The 14,735-nt window shown below is 43.9% G+C and overlaps 1 protein-coding gene across 1 annotated transcript in view; it reads left to right on the forward strand.

The window, feature by feature from the left end:
- ADAMTS12 (ADAM metallopeptidase with thrombospondin type 1 motif 12) overlaps nt 1-14,735 on the forward strand; it is a 113,834-nt gene that overhangs the window by 42,552 nt on the left and 56,547 nt on the right. The window contains exons 4-6 of the mRNA XM_081929550.1: nt 8,673-8,869; nt 11,697-11,780; nt 12,980-13,104. Of these exons, the coding sequence (XP_081785676.1) occupies nt 8,673-8,869; nt 11,697-11,780; nt 12,980-13,104 (406 nt within the window). The remainder of the gene's footprint in view (nt 1-8,672; nt 8,870-11,696; nt 11,781-12,979; nt 13,105-14,735) is intronic.

Consider the following 14,735-nt stretch of genomic DNA (forward strand, 5'->3'; position numbering starts at 1 on the left):
GCAGGTTTTAGGACTTATTTTGGTTTCATGGTATCACTCTGCTGGATTTTGTCAGGTTTATAGCTGTTGTTTCTGTGCTTTTATCTTTTTTTAAAGCTTTTTATAATAATTGTACGATTGATGGCACAGCACCCTGGAACTTTCATACTGAAGGGCAGATTGTAAGTGATCGTAATAATCATCATTATTATATCACACCATGCTGGCTTATATAAAAGAACTCTGCAGAATGGTTTGCATAATAACACAGGAGGAGGGGAATGCAGAAGCTAGTTAAATAACCATTTTGCTTCCCTAAAAGATACATTACTTTACTGGAGGCAATATGTTTCTGAATTCCAGTTGTGGGAATCATTAGTTCCCTTGTTCTTAGGTTCTGCTTTGGGGCCTTCCATAGACATGTACTTAGCCACTGTAAGAACAGCATGCTGAATGTCCCCTCTGCATGAAATATACCGTATTTTTTGCTCTATAACACGCACCCGACCATAACACGCACGTAGTTTTTAGAGGAGGAAAATCCGTAGGCATGCTACCCATAGGCATTCCCTCCATAACACGCACAGACATTTCCCCTTACTTTTTAGGAGGAAAAAAGTGAGTGTTATGGTGCAAAAAATACGGTATATTTAACTTTGTGGTGTTTTGCCTTCAACATATTCTTCCAATCTTACCTTGCTCGCTGGCCATTCCATGCTTTAAAGCTGTGCCTATGTTCCTGATATATCAGAGCAAAAGATAAGCGGTTTGCTAAACCATGTGTATGTGTGTATCGTAAATATCTGAGCAGGTGCCGTTTTCCATTTTAAACTCCCTTACAACACCACCTGACTGCAGGAATGAAATGGAATGTGCTTCTGCTACTATGATACTAAAAATATTAGGCCAGATTCAACTAACGTATTGCACACTAGCAGAAGCCAGAGAAATGGGGCGCCCCCCCCCTACACAAGAGTAACTGTAAACTCCTGCAGAAATGAAGGAAGAGGGAAACTAATGAAGTTATCCATAAAGCTGCAGGGATGACTTTTGTAGATGAGTACATTACAAACTGGGATGCAGGTGGCACTGTGGTCTAAACCACTGAGCCTAGGGCTTGCCAATCAGAAGGTCAGTGGTTCGAATCCCCGCGACGGGGTGAGCTCCTGTTATTCAGTCCATGCTCCTTCCCACCTAGCAGTTCGAAAGCACGTCAAGTGCAAGTAGATAAATAGGTACCACTCAGGTGGGAAGGTAAACGGCATTTCTGCATGCTGCTCTGGTTTGCCAGAAGCAGCTTAGTCATGCTGGCCACATGACCCAGAAGCTGTCTGTGCACAAACACCAGCACTCTCGGCCAGTAAAGCGAGATGAGCGCCGCAACCCCAGAGTCGTCCGCGACTGGACTTAATGGTCAGCGGTCCCTTTACCTTTACCTTTTACATTATAAAAAGGGCTTCTTTTCTGTGGCAGCTGAAGAGACAGTCATTCCGGAATCCTGTTCCAAAAAGGGGAGGGAAATGAGCCAGTGGCCGCTCTCTCCCATCTGTTGTTATCTCTGCACCAAAGTCCAGTGATTCAGCTTCGTTCCATATGTTGCACACATGGCATTGTATCCCAAGACAGGGGCACTTCTGCCCACTGGTTTTCTCTTCCAAACTGGTTTCCAGAATAACATTTCAGGTTTTAGAGGAGATGGTTGCACACTCTCTGAGGTTGCTTGGAATACAGCTATGCCCTGTTCTCTGCCTAGTGTTGTGTTCGCCACAGTAGGCTGCTCAACACTTCAAGAGTTTTCCTTCCCAAATGCCTTTTGTCGGCGATGTGTCTACATGGCAGTGCTGCCGTTTTGTATGTATGTGTGCTTGCTTCTTTGTTTTAAAGCCCAGATCTGGAGCCATGGAAGCGTTTTAGGAAGTGGGCTGCAAGCTATGAAAAGCCTCATCAATTTTGTCAGGCTACACAGAGATAAATTCATGCACGCTGTGATTACAATGGGACAAGGAGAAAAGGCACCAAATGTTGCAGTGCGGGCGGGATCCCAACCTCTCCATCCCTTCCTTCCCCTGGTTTGCCATGTCCTTCCCACCCACCCCCAACCAAATAAAGGTAAAGGGACCCCTAACCATTAGGTCCAGTCATGACCGACTCTGGGGTTGCAGCGTTCATCTCGCTTTATTGGCCGTGGGAGCCAGCGTACAGCTTCCGGGTCGTGTGGCCAGCATGACTAAGCTGCTTCTGGCGAACCAGAGCAGCGCACGGAAATGCCATTTACCTTCCCACCAGAGTGGTACCTATTTATCTACTTGCACTTTGACGTGCTTTTGAACTGCTAGGTTGGCAGGAGCAGGGACCGAGCAACGGGAGCTCACCCCGTCGCGGTGATTTGAACCGCCAACCTTCTGATCAGCAAGTCCTAGGCTCTATGGTTTAACCCACAGCACCACCCGTGTCCCAAACCCAATAGCCAGTCAGTAATCTCTGACCCCTTTGTCTTCCTCCATTTGTTTATTTGTTTGTTTATACATACCGTTATGGGAGTTCTCATAAGCCTGCCGATACATCTGGTCACTTCAGCATTATAAATTTGAAAGCGCTCTTATACCACTTTAAGAGTCATGGCTTCCACCAAAGAATCCTGGGATATGAAGTATAGTTTATTAAGGGTTTCCTAACAACACTCAGCAGCCTTAACAAACTACACAAACTGCCCTTAACAAACGGCAGCTGACGCAGTGCTGCGCTCTTACCTTTCTGTAGTAGGCTAGTTCCTACACACAGCGCAGTGTCCCTAATTTCTAGGGACAGTCCCAGATTTACAGGAGCCGTCCCAGTTTCTGTTTTGATCCTGGAATGTCCCTATTTCCTTAGGACGTCCCTATTTTCACTGGAGAAATGTTGGAGGGTATGGAGTTATGTGACCTCCAAGCTAAGGAGATAAGTAACTATACAACCTTTGAAAGACATCTGAAGGCAGCCCTGTATATAGGGAAATTTTTTTAAAAAATGTTTTGTTATATTTTTATATTTGTTGCAAGCTGCCCAGAGTGGCTGGGGAAACCCAGTCAGATGGGCAGCGTTTAAATAATAAAATTATTTCTATTGTTGTTATGGAATAGGATGTCCCTATTTTCATCAGAAATGTTGGAGGAGGGTATTGCATTCCCCTTTCTGTTCTCCATCTGGACAAGCAAAAAGCATTATCAGAGTTCAATGACAAAGGCAGTCAAAAGCACACAAGAGGGGAGCTCTACTGGGCTGGGGAGGGGTGTGACCAGGCAGAGACCAGTCCCAGGGGCCAAACAGAGACACACAGAGGCTTGAATTCAGGTTCTGAATGCACTGAGGTTCCCCAGCCCTTTAGTACACTAACAGCTTAATTTATTAAATGTGAGAAACCAGGGGGAAAGGCTGGGGGAGGGCGGGAATCTGTAGAAATCGCTGCCATAAAACTATGATTCCCCCTCCAATTTGGAAAAGTGCTCGCACGCAGGCCTGAAGGCAGCCACCTTGCAGATAAAACTAATGAGCCCTTATTTTTATTTTTAAAAATCAACTTCATTATTAAAGGAATATGAACAGTTCCCCTTCATCACCAGATGGCTGCTTAATTGCAATGCTGATATACAATAGCTACCACATGCGCAGCTCACTGCATTGTATAAGCCCTGAGATATGTGCAATTTGTGTTTTCAGATTTGGCCCTTGGCCACACAGTCTCAGTTCAGCTCTATGCTGTATGGAAAACCATGTGGCAGTTGGAAACCATTATAGACAATTGATCTCGGAGCACTGACTCATTGGGCAATATGTTAAAATGATTTGGATTCTAAATAACTCCCGGTGACCCCTGCTGCAAAATATGGCAAATGGGTGGTCATGTGGGGAAGAGGTGGCCGTCTGGAGTGTTAGAAGCTTTCAGCAGACTTAAAAACACCCCCAGGTTTAACATTTAGCATTTGGCAAATGATCCCAGCCCTGAAGCCAAAGGCTGTAGTCATCAGGATACCTCCTACGTAGTATTTCCAAGAGCTTCAGAGGCTCTGCTCCAGGCTAAACGATTTGACAATCATGGACCAAATTTTTTAAAAAATATTTTGCCAGGAACACAGAAGTTCTTAGCAGCTGGTGGTAGTTGTTCAGGATATTTAAGTTTCGGTCCTGCGCCTACCTGATTGGGAGTAAGACTCAGTAACCTAATGGCGGCGTAAGGTAACAGTGGAAGGAATTTAACATAGTTATAGTTCAACATAGTTTTCCCTCCCCCTTATGCTGGTCTATGACCACAATAAAAATTTGATTTGATTTGAGGAAGAGGATACATAAAAAGAGGCAATAGAAGTTTTTCTCCCTGTGGATCCCCAGATGTTGTTGGACTACAACTCCCATCATCCTTGAGCTCTGGCCTTGCTAGTTGGGGTGATGGGAGTTGTAGTTCAACAACAACTGGGGACCCACAGGTTGGGGAAGGCTGTTAGAGTTATGTGGACATTGATCCAAACTGAATGTTGGAAGAATCAGACAGACAAAAAGAAGTACTTTCCCATACTGTGCAGTGTTAAACTCTCCCAGGAGGCAGTGAAGGCCGCCATCTTGGATGGCTTGAAAAGAGAGTTAGACAGATTCATGGAAGGCAAGGCTATCAACTGCTACCATGGCTATGTCCTACCCCTACGGTCAGAGGCAGTGTGCATCTGAATACCAGTTTCTGGGAGCCACGGGTGCGCAGAGGGCCTTTGCACTCACATCCCACTTGCAGGTTTCTCACAAGTGTTATGTACTGAAGTTCTCACCCTGGGCCAGCAGGGGGATACTGTAGATAGTTATGCAAATAAGGGATCAAAAGTGACGTTCAGTGATTGGATAATTTTAGAAAATTGTTACAGTTACGTTGTACTGGAGCTCTATATAAGCAGGCTGACTGAACCCTTCAGTTCAGTTCTGTCCTGGCCTGTGAATAAACAAGAGCTGTTTGAAGAATTGCTGTGTCGTCTGATATATTCACCCACAACTTAACACAAGCATCTGGTCGGGAACTGTGAGAACAAAATGCTGGACTGGATGAACCCATGGCCTGATCCAGCAAGCTGTTCTGATATTCTTCTGATGTCACATAGAGGCTGGGCAGCACAGAGTCCTGAGACCCTGTGATGGTTTTGGCTGGCCAGCTATGGGGTCACTAAACCTCACCCCTTCACATACAGTGGGCACTTATGCATTGTCCCCGCTCCAAAATAAAATTCTTCAAGAAGAAAATAGGACCAAATAGGACTCCAATTTGCATGAAACTTGAATATGTCAATTGATATGTATAGATACAAATTTAGAAATTGATTGCTAATGTAGAAATAGAATACATTTCACTACAGTGAGGGGAAGATTGTGACAAGTTGGGCTGTGCGCCAGTTCAGTTTCCTGTCCAAATGCTGTGGTTGGGTTACTGTGAAGGCCCCTGATTTTCCTTGCTAGGGTTATTTATTGTTTAATTGGGCATTGGACAGTTTAAACTATTTCCAAATAGAGAACAGTCCTGTGTAAAATGAGACACATAGCCATCTTCCCTAACAAAGGGTTTTGGGGAAGTAAATAGAACAAAATTATGCTAGATGGAGTTTAATGTGAGTTTAAAGCACTCAGTTCTTTTTTAATTATTAAAACAATATTAAAAGTTAAACACTATTGCGTACTCTATTTTAAAAAAAGGCCTGTTTATTTACCTCCTGCATTTCTCAGTCAATGATGCTCATTATTAAGCATTTATTTACGAGTTACTATGACAGCATGACCTGTCCTCTTGGCAGTGCTGATGACTCTGTCAGCAAGAAGTCGCTTTGAAAATAAAGCACACTGGCTGCAACTTCCATGGGTTCTTTTGCCTTAGGGAAATTAAGTCACAAGATTCCAGTGCCCCAGTTCTGAGATTAATAGGGTGTAAGAGAGTAAATTTCAGTAGGCCAAGAGCAGCAGAAATTGGGAGAATTGGCTTGGCTCTCAGTCTCACAGGTGGTTCTGTGTCTATGTTCACATTAGTGGTTTGAAATAAAGCGAGGTCGTCTCCCTTATTCTCACATTGCTGTGTAGACCAATGGGCAAGGATGTCTTCGCCCAATGCCCATCACTTGATTTGTTCCCCCGACCATCAAATGCCAAGTCACTGAAAGTGTTCTGTGTGTGGCATGTGCAACAGCTGCCTGAAATGTATAAATCTCAGCCTGACTGTGACTTCCTTTTTCAAATCAGAAGGAAGCTGGTTTGAGGGAAAAGCATCCAACAGAATTTCTGAAGAAGCTAGAGGATACCTACAGATTGTGGCTTATGTCATATGTACTCATCTTCAAACACCACCGGTGGAGTCAGCTGTGATTTGGACTCAGCCTCAGTGTAATTAATTTGAAGAGACCCCAAGGCCCTCTTGTCCAATTCAGTCATTTTGTTACTTTAGCTGAATTGCCACGGAACAAGTACAAAGTTCTTTCTCTCCTTCTTCCAACTGGGGGACAAAGGCTGTCTGAGTAAAGTACAATCATACCTCGGGTTAAGAACTTAATTCGTTCTGGAGGTCTGTTCTTAACCTAAAACTGTTCTTAACCTGAAGCACCACTTTAGCTAATGGGGCCTGCCGCTGCCACCACACTACCGCTGTGCGATTTCTGTTCTCATCCTGAAGCAAAGTTCGTAACCTAAGGTACTATTTCTGTGTTAGCGGAGTCTGTAACCTGAAGCGTCTGTAACCCGAGGTACCACTGTAGTTCTCATTTTTGAATGGAGACAGCCTGTGCTTTTAAAAAGTTGTCAGTAAGCTATAACGTGTCTCCACACATGCAAAACTTTCCCTCTCTGATGGGAAGCAAGTTCATAAAGAACTAATGCTACTGATTACAGCTCGCTCCATGAAGTACACCATCCTTTGTTTAGTAAAAGAAAAAAGAACCCCCGGGTGCTTTTCTGAAAAGGAGCCTTGGGAGAATTCTAAGGTTTGCAGAAATAGGGGGAAAAAATCTTAGAAAATGCCTGATAAAGGGTAGAAAACCTCTACACTAGTGTAGCTCAGAAGTAGGCTTGAAGGTGTTCATCTTGCAGCTGCAGGCTTTCTGTTAGAAATACTTCTGGCTTACTGAAACTGTAGGCCCACTTCTGACACCATGTTGCATCCCTTGGGTTTGGGAAGGGTACTCCCAAACCTTCCAATGGGTCTGTTATAATACTAAGCAGGAAAGCTTCAGTAGTAGTATCTATTTGTGAAAAACAGATCAAGAACTCAGCATAGCAGCCAGTGGGCAAGACTAAGGTTCCAACTAGCTCCCACTCAGCTGTAAAGGGAACCACACCCAAAGCAGGGAGGGGAGTTTCAATTGCAGACCAGGCATTAATCTTAAAGAGACAGGCCACACACACAATACCTAGGACTGAGAATGTGGAGTGACCACAAAACACTAGCTATTGGTGTGGGCCAAGGCGGTGGGAAACAGTTATTTGTTTTGGATTATATAGCTCTGGGTTTCCTGTATCAAATTGAGAGGGTAGACTAGATGACATATTAGACACATGGACACACACCAATTCTGTGATTGTATGAAAAAGCGTGGCTTAATGTTGCTTTCCAGCAGTAACTTCATGATTATATTGTCTCTGGAATGAAAGATTCAATTTATGTTACTTTGCAAATTATGTGATGTTATGTCTTTTTAAGAATATGCAACACTAATGAGAAAAAAAGGGTACAAAATGAAATATTTGATCGGGCAGAATTGACATTAAAGATCATTAAACCATTACATGGTTACAAGTTGCCAGTAGAAATCTTATTATGACTGATCACAGGGACTTTTTGTTCTACAGCTTATACGTGCTAAGTCAAAGCTGTTCCTAATGCAAAATATGATTGCTATCAATTACATTACTAAATGTTGTGGATGAAGTTGGTATGTGTGCTTTTAAAAATAAGCCCCTATTGAAACCAGAGAGGCTATTTTAATCATGTGATTTCAGAATTGGGGGGGGGGGGTCTACAGGCCTTTCCAACTATAATTTACAGGTAATTTACAGCTATAATTTACAGGATAATAACTGGAGCAATCACTGTCTAAAGCAGGTATTGCTCCATTGCCCTGTGGGACAATGCAGTTTCCCAGCTCTCAAGCCACGATTTGAGTAGTTCTTAAATTGAATCGAGAGGCAACCTATGGTTCCTGGTGCATTTTCAGACGGAAAAGACAGAAATCTTGTCCAAGTTTCCAGCAGATGCTGAATAGATAGATTGCTCTTCGGTTTCACATTTTGGAATGATATTTTGGTGTTTTTCTGTTTTGGGACAGGTTTTGTGCTCAAATATTCATAGTAGGGATGGAGAACCCTGTAGCCCTCCAGATGTTGTTGGACTACAACTCCCATCATTCCTGATGATTGGCCAAGCAGGGTGGGATGGATGGGCACTGGAGTCCAACAATATATGGAGGGCCAAAGAGTCCCTATCCCTGGTTGATGAAAAGATACCCCAGCATTTTGAAAGTCCTTTCTAAAACACAAATGCCAGTTGTCTGCTCTGAAATGCCAGGTATTCCCAGAAAGTACTCCATGTATTGTTTGGAGCTCTTTTTCTCCAAGAGAAGGGCAAACGCGCCCATTTCTTTTTGTAACATAACAGTTTGCCTACATGGGAAAGAAGGTCAATGCCTTTTGTCTTCCATTTTCAGAAACGTTGAGCTTTTTCCAACAGCAAGAGCTTCGTAGGGAGAAATGGGAGAGGAACCAGGTGACGGGGAAAGCCATCTCCCGCCGTTCTGTCAGCAAAGAACGATGGGTGGAGACGTTGGTGGTTGCTGACAGCAAGATGATTGAATACCACGGAAGTGAGAATGTGGAATCCTATATCCTCACTATCATAAACATGGTATGTAATGTACAGAATGCGGAAGCGAAAGTGTTAACTGGGTCCACACAGTATGAGCACATAGCCCTGGTCCTTTCTTGCATTTGCTGGCTTCTGGACCCAACTCAAAGGGCTGGCTTTAACAATAAAGCATTATATGGCTTGGGACCATGATATCTCTAAAGCAGAATTCCCCAGCTGTTACGTTCCCAATGTTGTTGGACTCCAGTTCCCATCATCCCCAGCCTTCATAGCTGACAATCAGGGATGGTGGGGGTTGCAGCTGGGGAAGGTAGGCTTTTGGCTATAAGTTCAAAGTCCACCCTTATTGACAATTAACTAGGGACTGGCAGGCTTCCCGGGGCAATGAGTGTTCGACCGAGCGACTCCTCCAGTTGAGTCCTCCAAGATGTTTAATGGCCTGAGCCTCTGATAAGACTCCAAGCACGTTCCCCCATTACGCAGAGTATCCAGCACATGGAAGGACGAGAAATATGAGCTACATGCTAAGAGTTTGATTACTAAGCTACGCAGACAGAAAAAATACATCCTCTCTCTGTGAGAGCAGAGAGCAATTGAAAAACAAAGGAACAGGAAACCAGTAACATCACATCCATCTCCCGTCTTCCATGAGACTTCCAACAGTCTGGAATGCAAAACAGAGTCTTGTGACTCCAAGTGCACTGCACAGTGGCAACACACAGAAACCAACATCGAGGCTCCAATCAGGTTGGGAAAAGCTGAGCTAAAAGAATGCTTCTTCCCATATGTATATCTACCCATGTCCTCAGCTTCTTGAGGGAGGCTGTCCTTGAAGGGCTCCCTCTAAAGGAAATTTGGAGGATTGCCAGAAGGGAGAGGGGTTTTCTCTCCCTAATGCCTCGCCCCCAAATCTGTGGAATGATCTCCCTTCTTCCTGGCACCATATCTTTTTTGTGGGGAGGGAACTATAGCTCAGCAGTAGAACATATGCTTTCAAAGCATCACAGGATCGTGACAAAGATTATTGAAGCCCAATTTCTGGCCTGGTTCAGATATAAGAGTGCCAGGCTGATAACTTGTTTTATCTCCGGTTGTGAGCCAGTTGGTGGGCAAGATGTGAAAACCCTGTTAATGTGTCCTGTCACTGGTATTTTCCTTCAATGGACAAATGTCCCACGTGTCTAATGGATTACTTGACCTTGACTATCCCTGTCTCACATGAAGTGAAGATTGCCTGAACTAGCTCTGACAGGAACGCAGCCAAGAGCCCTTAGTAATTAATCCCTTTTCAATGCAATGCATGAATGCTAACAAAATGTCATAACTCATGGTTAGAACTTCCTTGTCATAAAATAAATGAATAAGGCAGAATCGGCACTCAACTACACAGGGGCACTTCCAAATATAATTAATGGCGTTCTGATATGTTTCAATTTTGATTGTGTATGAATTGTGTGTTGGAGGCTATCTTGTGAGGGCAAAAAGCAGCCTTAAAAAATTAAAAAATCTTTTAAAATAAAGGCAGCAATTAAAGCAGGGATGAGGACCTGTGACCTTCCAGGTTGAACTACGACACCCATCACCCCTGACCATTGGGTGCTGTCTGGGGGCTGATGGGAACTGGAGTCCATTAGAGCATGTTGCTGTTAACGCCAAGGTTGCAGGTTCGATCCCTGTATGGGACAGCTGCATATTCCTGCATAGGACAAGATTATCCTCAGAGTCCCTTCCAACGCTACAATAATATGATTCTATACCAGGAGGGCCACAGTTTCCACATGCCTGGGTTAAACCATTGAGAACAAGCTGCTACAAGCTCCCCCTTCATTTCTGCCATTGAGACGGATAATGCTAGAACGCTTATTCATACAGCTACACTGCCCTCTGCAGTAGATTCCAGAATGTATTGTAATTCTGACTGAATCAAGTGTAAGCGAATATTCCAGATGGCATTGGGGGCAGCGGTGAGCCAGGAAAGGTTTGTTCCATCCAGTTTCTGCAAAGGCTAATTCTGGAACAGGGGAACAACCCCTAGCATAGTCTGTCAGATGTTCATCTGATCCAAGTGGTCACTGGGTGGACCTCAGTAATATGCAGTATGGTCAAAAGTGCCTCTCCTAAAAAACACAGTACATTCCACAAGCAGTGTTAGGAACTGGGGTAGAGAAACTAGGAGCCAAATGGCTTCTGGGACCTGGGTTGTGGGCACCAAAACAGAATGTCTAGTCACCACTGAGGGGGCAGCAACACTTTCTATTTATTATTTTGATAAGCAAGCATTAATATGCAATTCACATGTGACACATTGTCAAGATCACATTTTTAGTAGAAATCGTTAATACATGTTTAATTTGGTGTTTACAATTAAAAATATTGGTACCATACTTTGGTTTTCAAAACACTCCACTCTTTATTGTTAAACTCCTTAACTTATTGCCTATCCTTAACATTAACTTCGAGGCTTCAAAGCAAATACATTTCAGGAATCCTTGAGTGTGAGCCAGGTGCAAACAATGGCACCCAGACTTTTTGATGTCCTGGCAGATGGATCATCTTTAGGCACGAAATGTGCCTGGAGCCCTGCTAATTTTGAACCCTGCCCACAAGTATGTATGGAATGAGGCAGTCCCTCAAGCACCTGGTCACAAGTTCTTTAGGACTTGGTTACCACCAGCAAGAAGACCTTAAAGCTGGTCTGCTATCATACTATATATAGGCAAAGACCTATATTTTGTTACTCTGTGCAGTGTCAGACATATGTCTGATGGTGCTATGGAAATAGATCATCATCATCGGGGTGGTGGGGGCGGGGATATTGCTGCAGAAAATGAATTAATCAACTTTATATTTTTCTGGCTTTGCCCAGGTGTCTGGCTTGTTCCATGATCCAAGCATTGGCAATGCAATTCATATTGTGCTGGTTCGACTGATTCTTCTAGAGGAAGAGGAGGTAAGACCCCACCCCACCCCACTTAACAATTATGCATTGCATTGACTTTCTTCTTAAGGAAGAAAGTTTTTGATAGACTTCAGAGAAGGGGAAGGAAGCCAGACAAAAGCAGGCTTTTTCAGTGGCGGCACTGGTGTTCTAGAAGGCCACTAGATATGCAAGCATTATAGGATGCCCCCAGTGCTGTGGAAAGTTGTTCTATTGTTCTATCGATGTTCCAACAGCTGGACAAATAGGTCTTTACCATGAGTGTCTACTGTACTGCTGCTCTTGTGTATTGGGCTTTTAAAAAATTATCTTTTGTGTATATTGCCTTGAGATGGTTGTTTGGAAGATGATTAATAAATCAGTGATCATGATGACAATGGTGATGATGATAATTTAATTATAAATGTATATATATTAAATGTTGTGTAATTGTGTTAAGTGTGGTGAACTGCTTCTCTTTCAATGATGATGATGAGGTAATACTAGTAGTAGTAGTAGTAGTAGTAGTAGTAGTAGTAGTAGTAGTAAATGCTTTTCACATGACTTTCAAGGTGATTCCCTATTCCGTGATTGAGAACTTGAGGCCCTCCAGATGTTTTTGGACTCTAAATCCCATCAGCCCTAGCCTCATGGCCAATGGTCAGGGAATATTGGAGTTTTAGCTTAAAAATATGTATGTGTTTGTTTTCCTCAGAGCTTGACTCTGGAGAGGAAAGATTTGGATTGATTAGGGAACAATGTTTCCAAATTGGTTCCACGTTGTTCTCAGCATGCTCGAAGGCATTCTGAAAAATTGTGCTACAAGATTGCGTAGCTGCTAAGAATGTTGCATCTTTCTTGGCCCTAGAATTGTGCTTCAATTTTTCTCTGATTTAGGGATAATGGTTTTTTTCAAAACAGAAAACAAAGGGAAACATTTTTGTTTGACAACTTATTTAAGTTCTTCTGGTGTGTGAGTTGTGAAGGCCTCTTAATCTGCTGTTTTGCTCTTTTTGTATTTTTTTTGTATTCTTTTTCCATTGTATTCCAAATGACAACAGTTTTAACCCAACTTTCTGGACTCAGTATACAGCTATCATAATTACGTCTCTCGCTTCATGCAAAAGCACCATTTGTTACATCTAAATTACCTTACTGAGCTTGATAATTAATGTAGATGCTATTAGTGTTCTAGCAGTATAATTATATATTTTTTATTTCCCTCTCTTTAGCAAGGGCTGAAAATAGTTCACCACGCAGACAAGACCTTAGCCAGCTTTTGTAAATGGCAAAAGAGTATCAATCCCAAAACTGATGCCAACCCGCTGCACCATGATGTGGCCGTCCTTCTTACCAGGTAAGAGGATACTGTGCCAGAGACACCATGTTTGATTTCGTTTTTTAAACTCTTATTACTTCAGTAAGAGAGGAGACCAAATAAATTTCAGTAACAGGGTAAGATTCTCAGCAAGGCTTAAATGCCCACCATAGAATTATTATTTTTGTAGGCTTGGAAGTTAGATGAGTCAAGGGTTAATAAAGGCCAGTCCTATCATTAGGTAGAGTGAGGAATCTGCCTCAGGTGGCAGTTGCTGGGGTGGTGGTGAGATGGTGGAGGACACAACAGTGTGTGCCATGAAGCATCTCCTTCACCACTAAGCTGTTAGCCTGTTGCTTTTAGTTACAGCAGAGGAAACCCAGCCAGATGGGCGGGGTTTAAATAAATTGTGATGATGATGATGATGATATCTACCCAGTTGGCTTCTGCACATGTCATGGGAGGGCACCATCTTGTTCTTCTCCTCGGGCAACAATATCCACCCTCCCTTCCCTACAGGTGGGTGGGGTTTGCGGCACCAAGCAGGGGCTCACCTGGATGGGTGCCTCCCACCTGCTTGGTTGGCCTTTGACTCGCCCTCAGCCAGGGAGGACAATGGATGGCCAGCTGGGGACAGGGCTAAGGCCAAAGAAAAGAGACTGACCCTTTTGACCAAGCTTCCCAAGCGGCGGCGTTTGCAGGGCCTGTTAAAGGGCAAAAACTGGGAGTCCCTGGCCCTAGAGCAGTGACATGTAGGTCAAACTCCCAGGCTGAGGTTAGTGGAAGGGCATGCTGTGTAAGTTTGTGCATTGCAGTCCCCTCTCACTGCACCTCACCTGCCTGCATATCCTCAGCCAGACGGGCTGAGAGGGTTACCTGCCAAGGCCTGTGCCAAGTTTCCCACTTCTGAAGCTCAATAAAGTTGTGGCCAGTCTGAACCCATACTCTGGTCTCTTGTCTCATTCTTTGGGCGGAAGGGGTAGGCACCAAAGACAGGGTTTAGCACATGTGCCCACAAAATATATTGGGCTGGCCCAGTGACTTTTGGAGATGAATAGCCCAGGAAGTATCTCTTTTGTTAAGGAAATTACAGGGAAATGGCCCAGAATGACTAGGGAACTGGGCTGGGTACCACTCTCTCCCTACTCATCTCCAGGACTATCTCACCATCCAGAAGCGGGAAGCAGATAGCAGTGGCTTGGATTCTCATTATACTCCCATTAAGGGAATAGAGTTCGCACCCACAGGAAAGGGATTATCGGCTTCCTCCGTCCCTGTGTAGCCCCCTGCACCTCCTGAAGATGTGTGCCTGGGGTTGGGGGACTTTTGGGAAAGGTGTGAAATATGACACGTGGCATCCAGGTGGAGGGAAGAGTTGAGAGAAATCAAAGCACTTTCATGAATAGAGGAGCACCATAGGATGCAAGCCAGCTTCCCCTTACCTTGCACTCTCCAAATGTTACAACTCCCATAACCTCTGACCATTGGCCATGCTGGCTGAGACTGATGGAAGTGCAGATCATGTCATTTGAAGGGTGCCAAGTTTGGAACAGGTCATCTAAGACAACATATCTAAGGTCCTATTAGTTCTACAGGTTACTTCGCTTCATTCTGTTGTCCTTCCGGCTTTATGCCAGTTAGGAGTTCAGTTTCATTTGGTCTTCTGTTTC

This window comes from Podarcis melisellensis, assembly GCF_964234715.1.
Source record: "Podarcis melisellensis genome assembly, chromosome: 11".
NCBI classification, from domain to species: Eukaryota; Metazoa; Chordata; class Lepidosauria; order Squamata; family Lacertidae; genus Podarcis; species Podarcis melisellensis.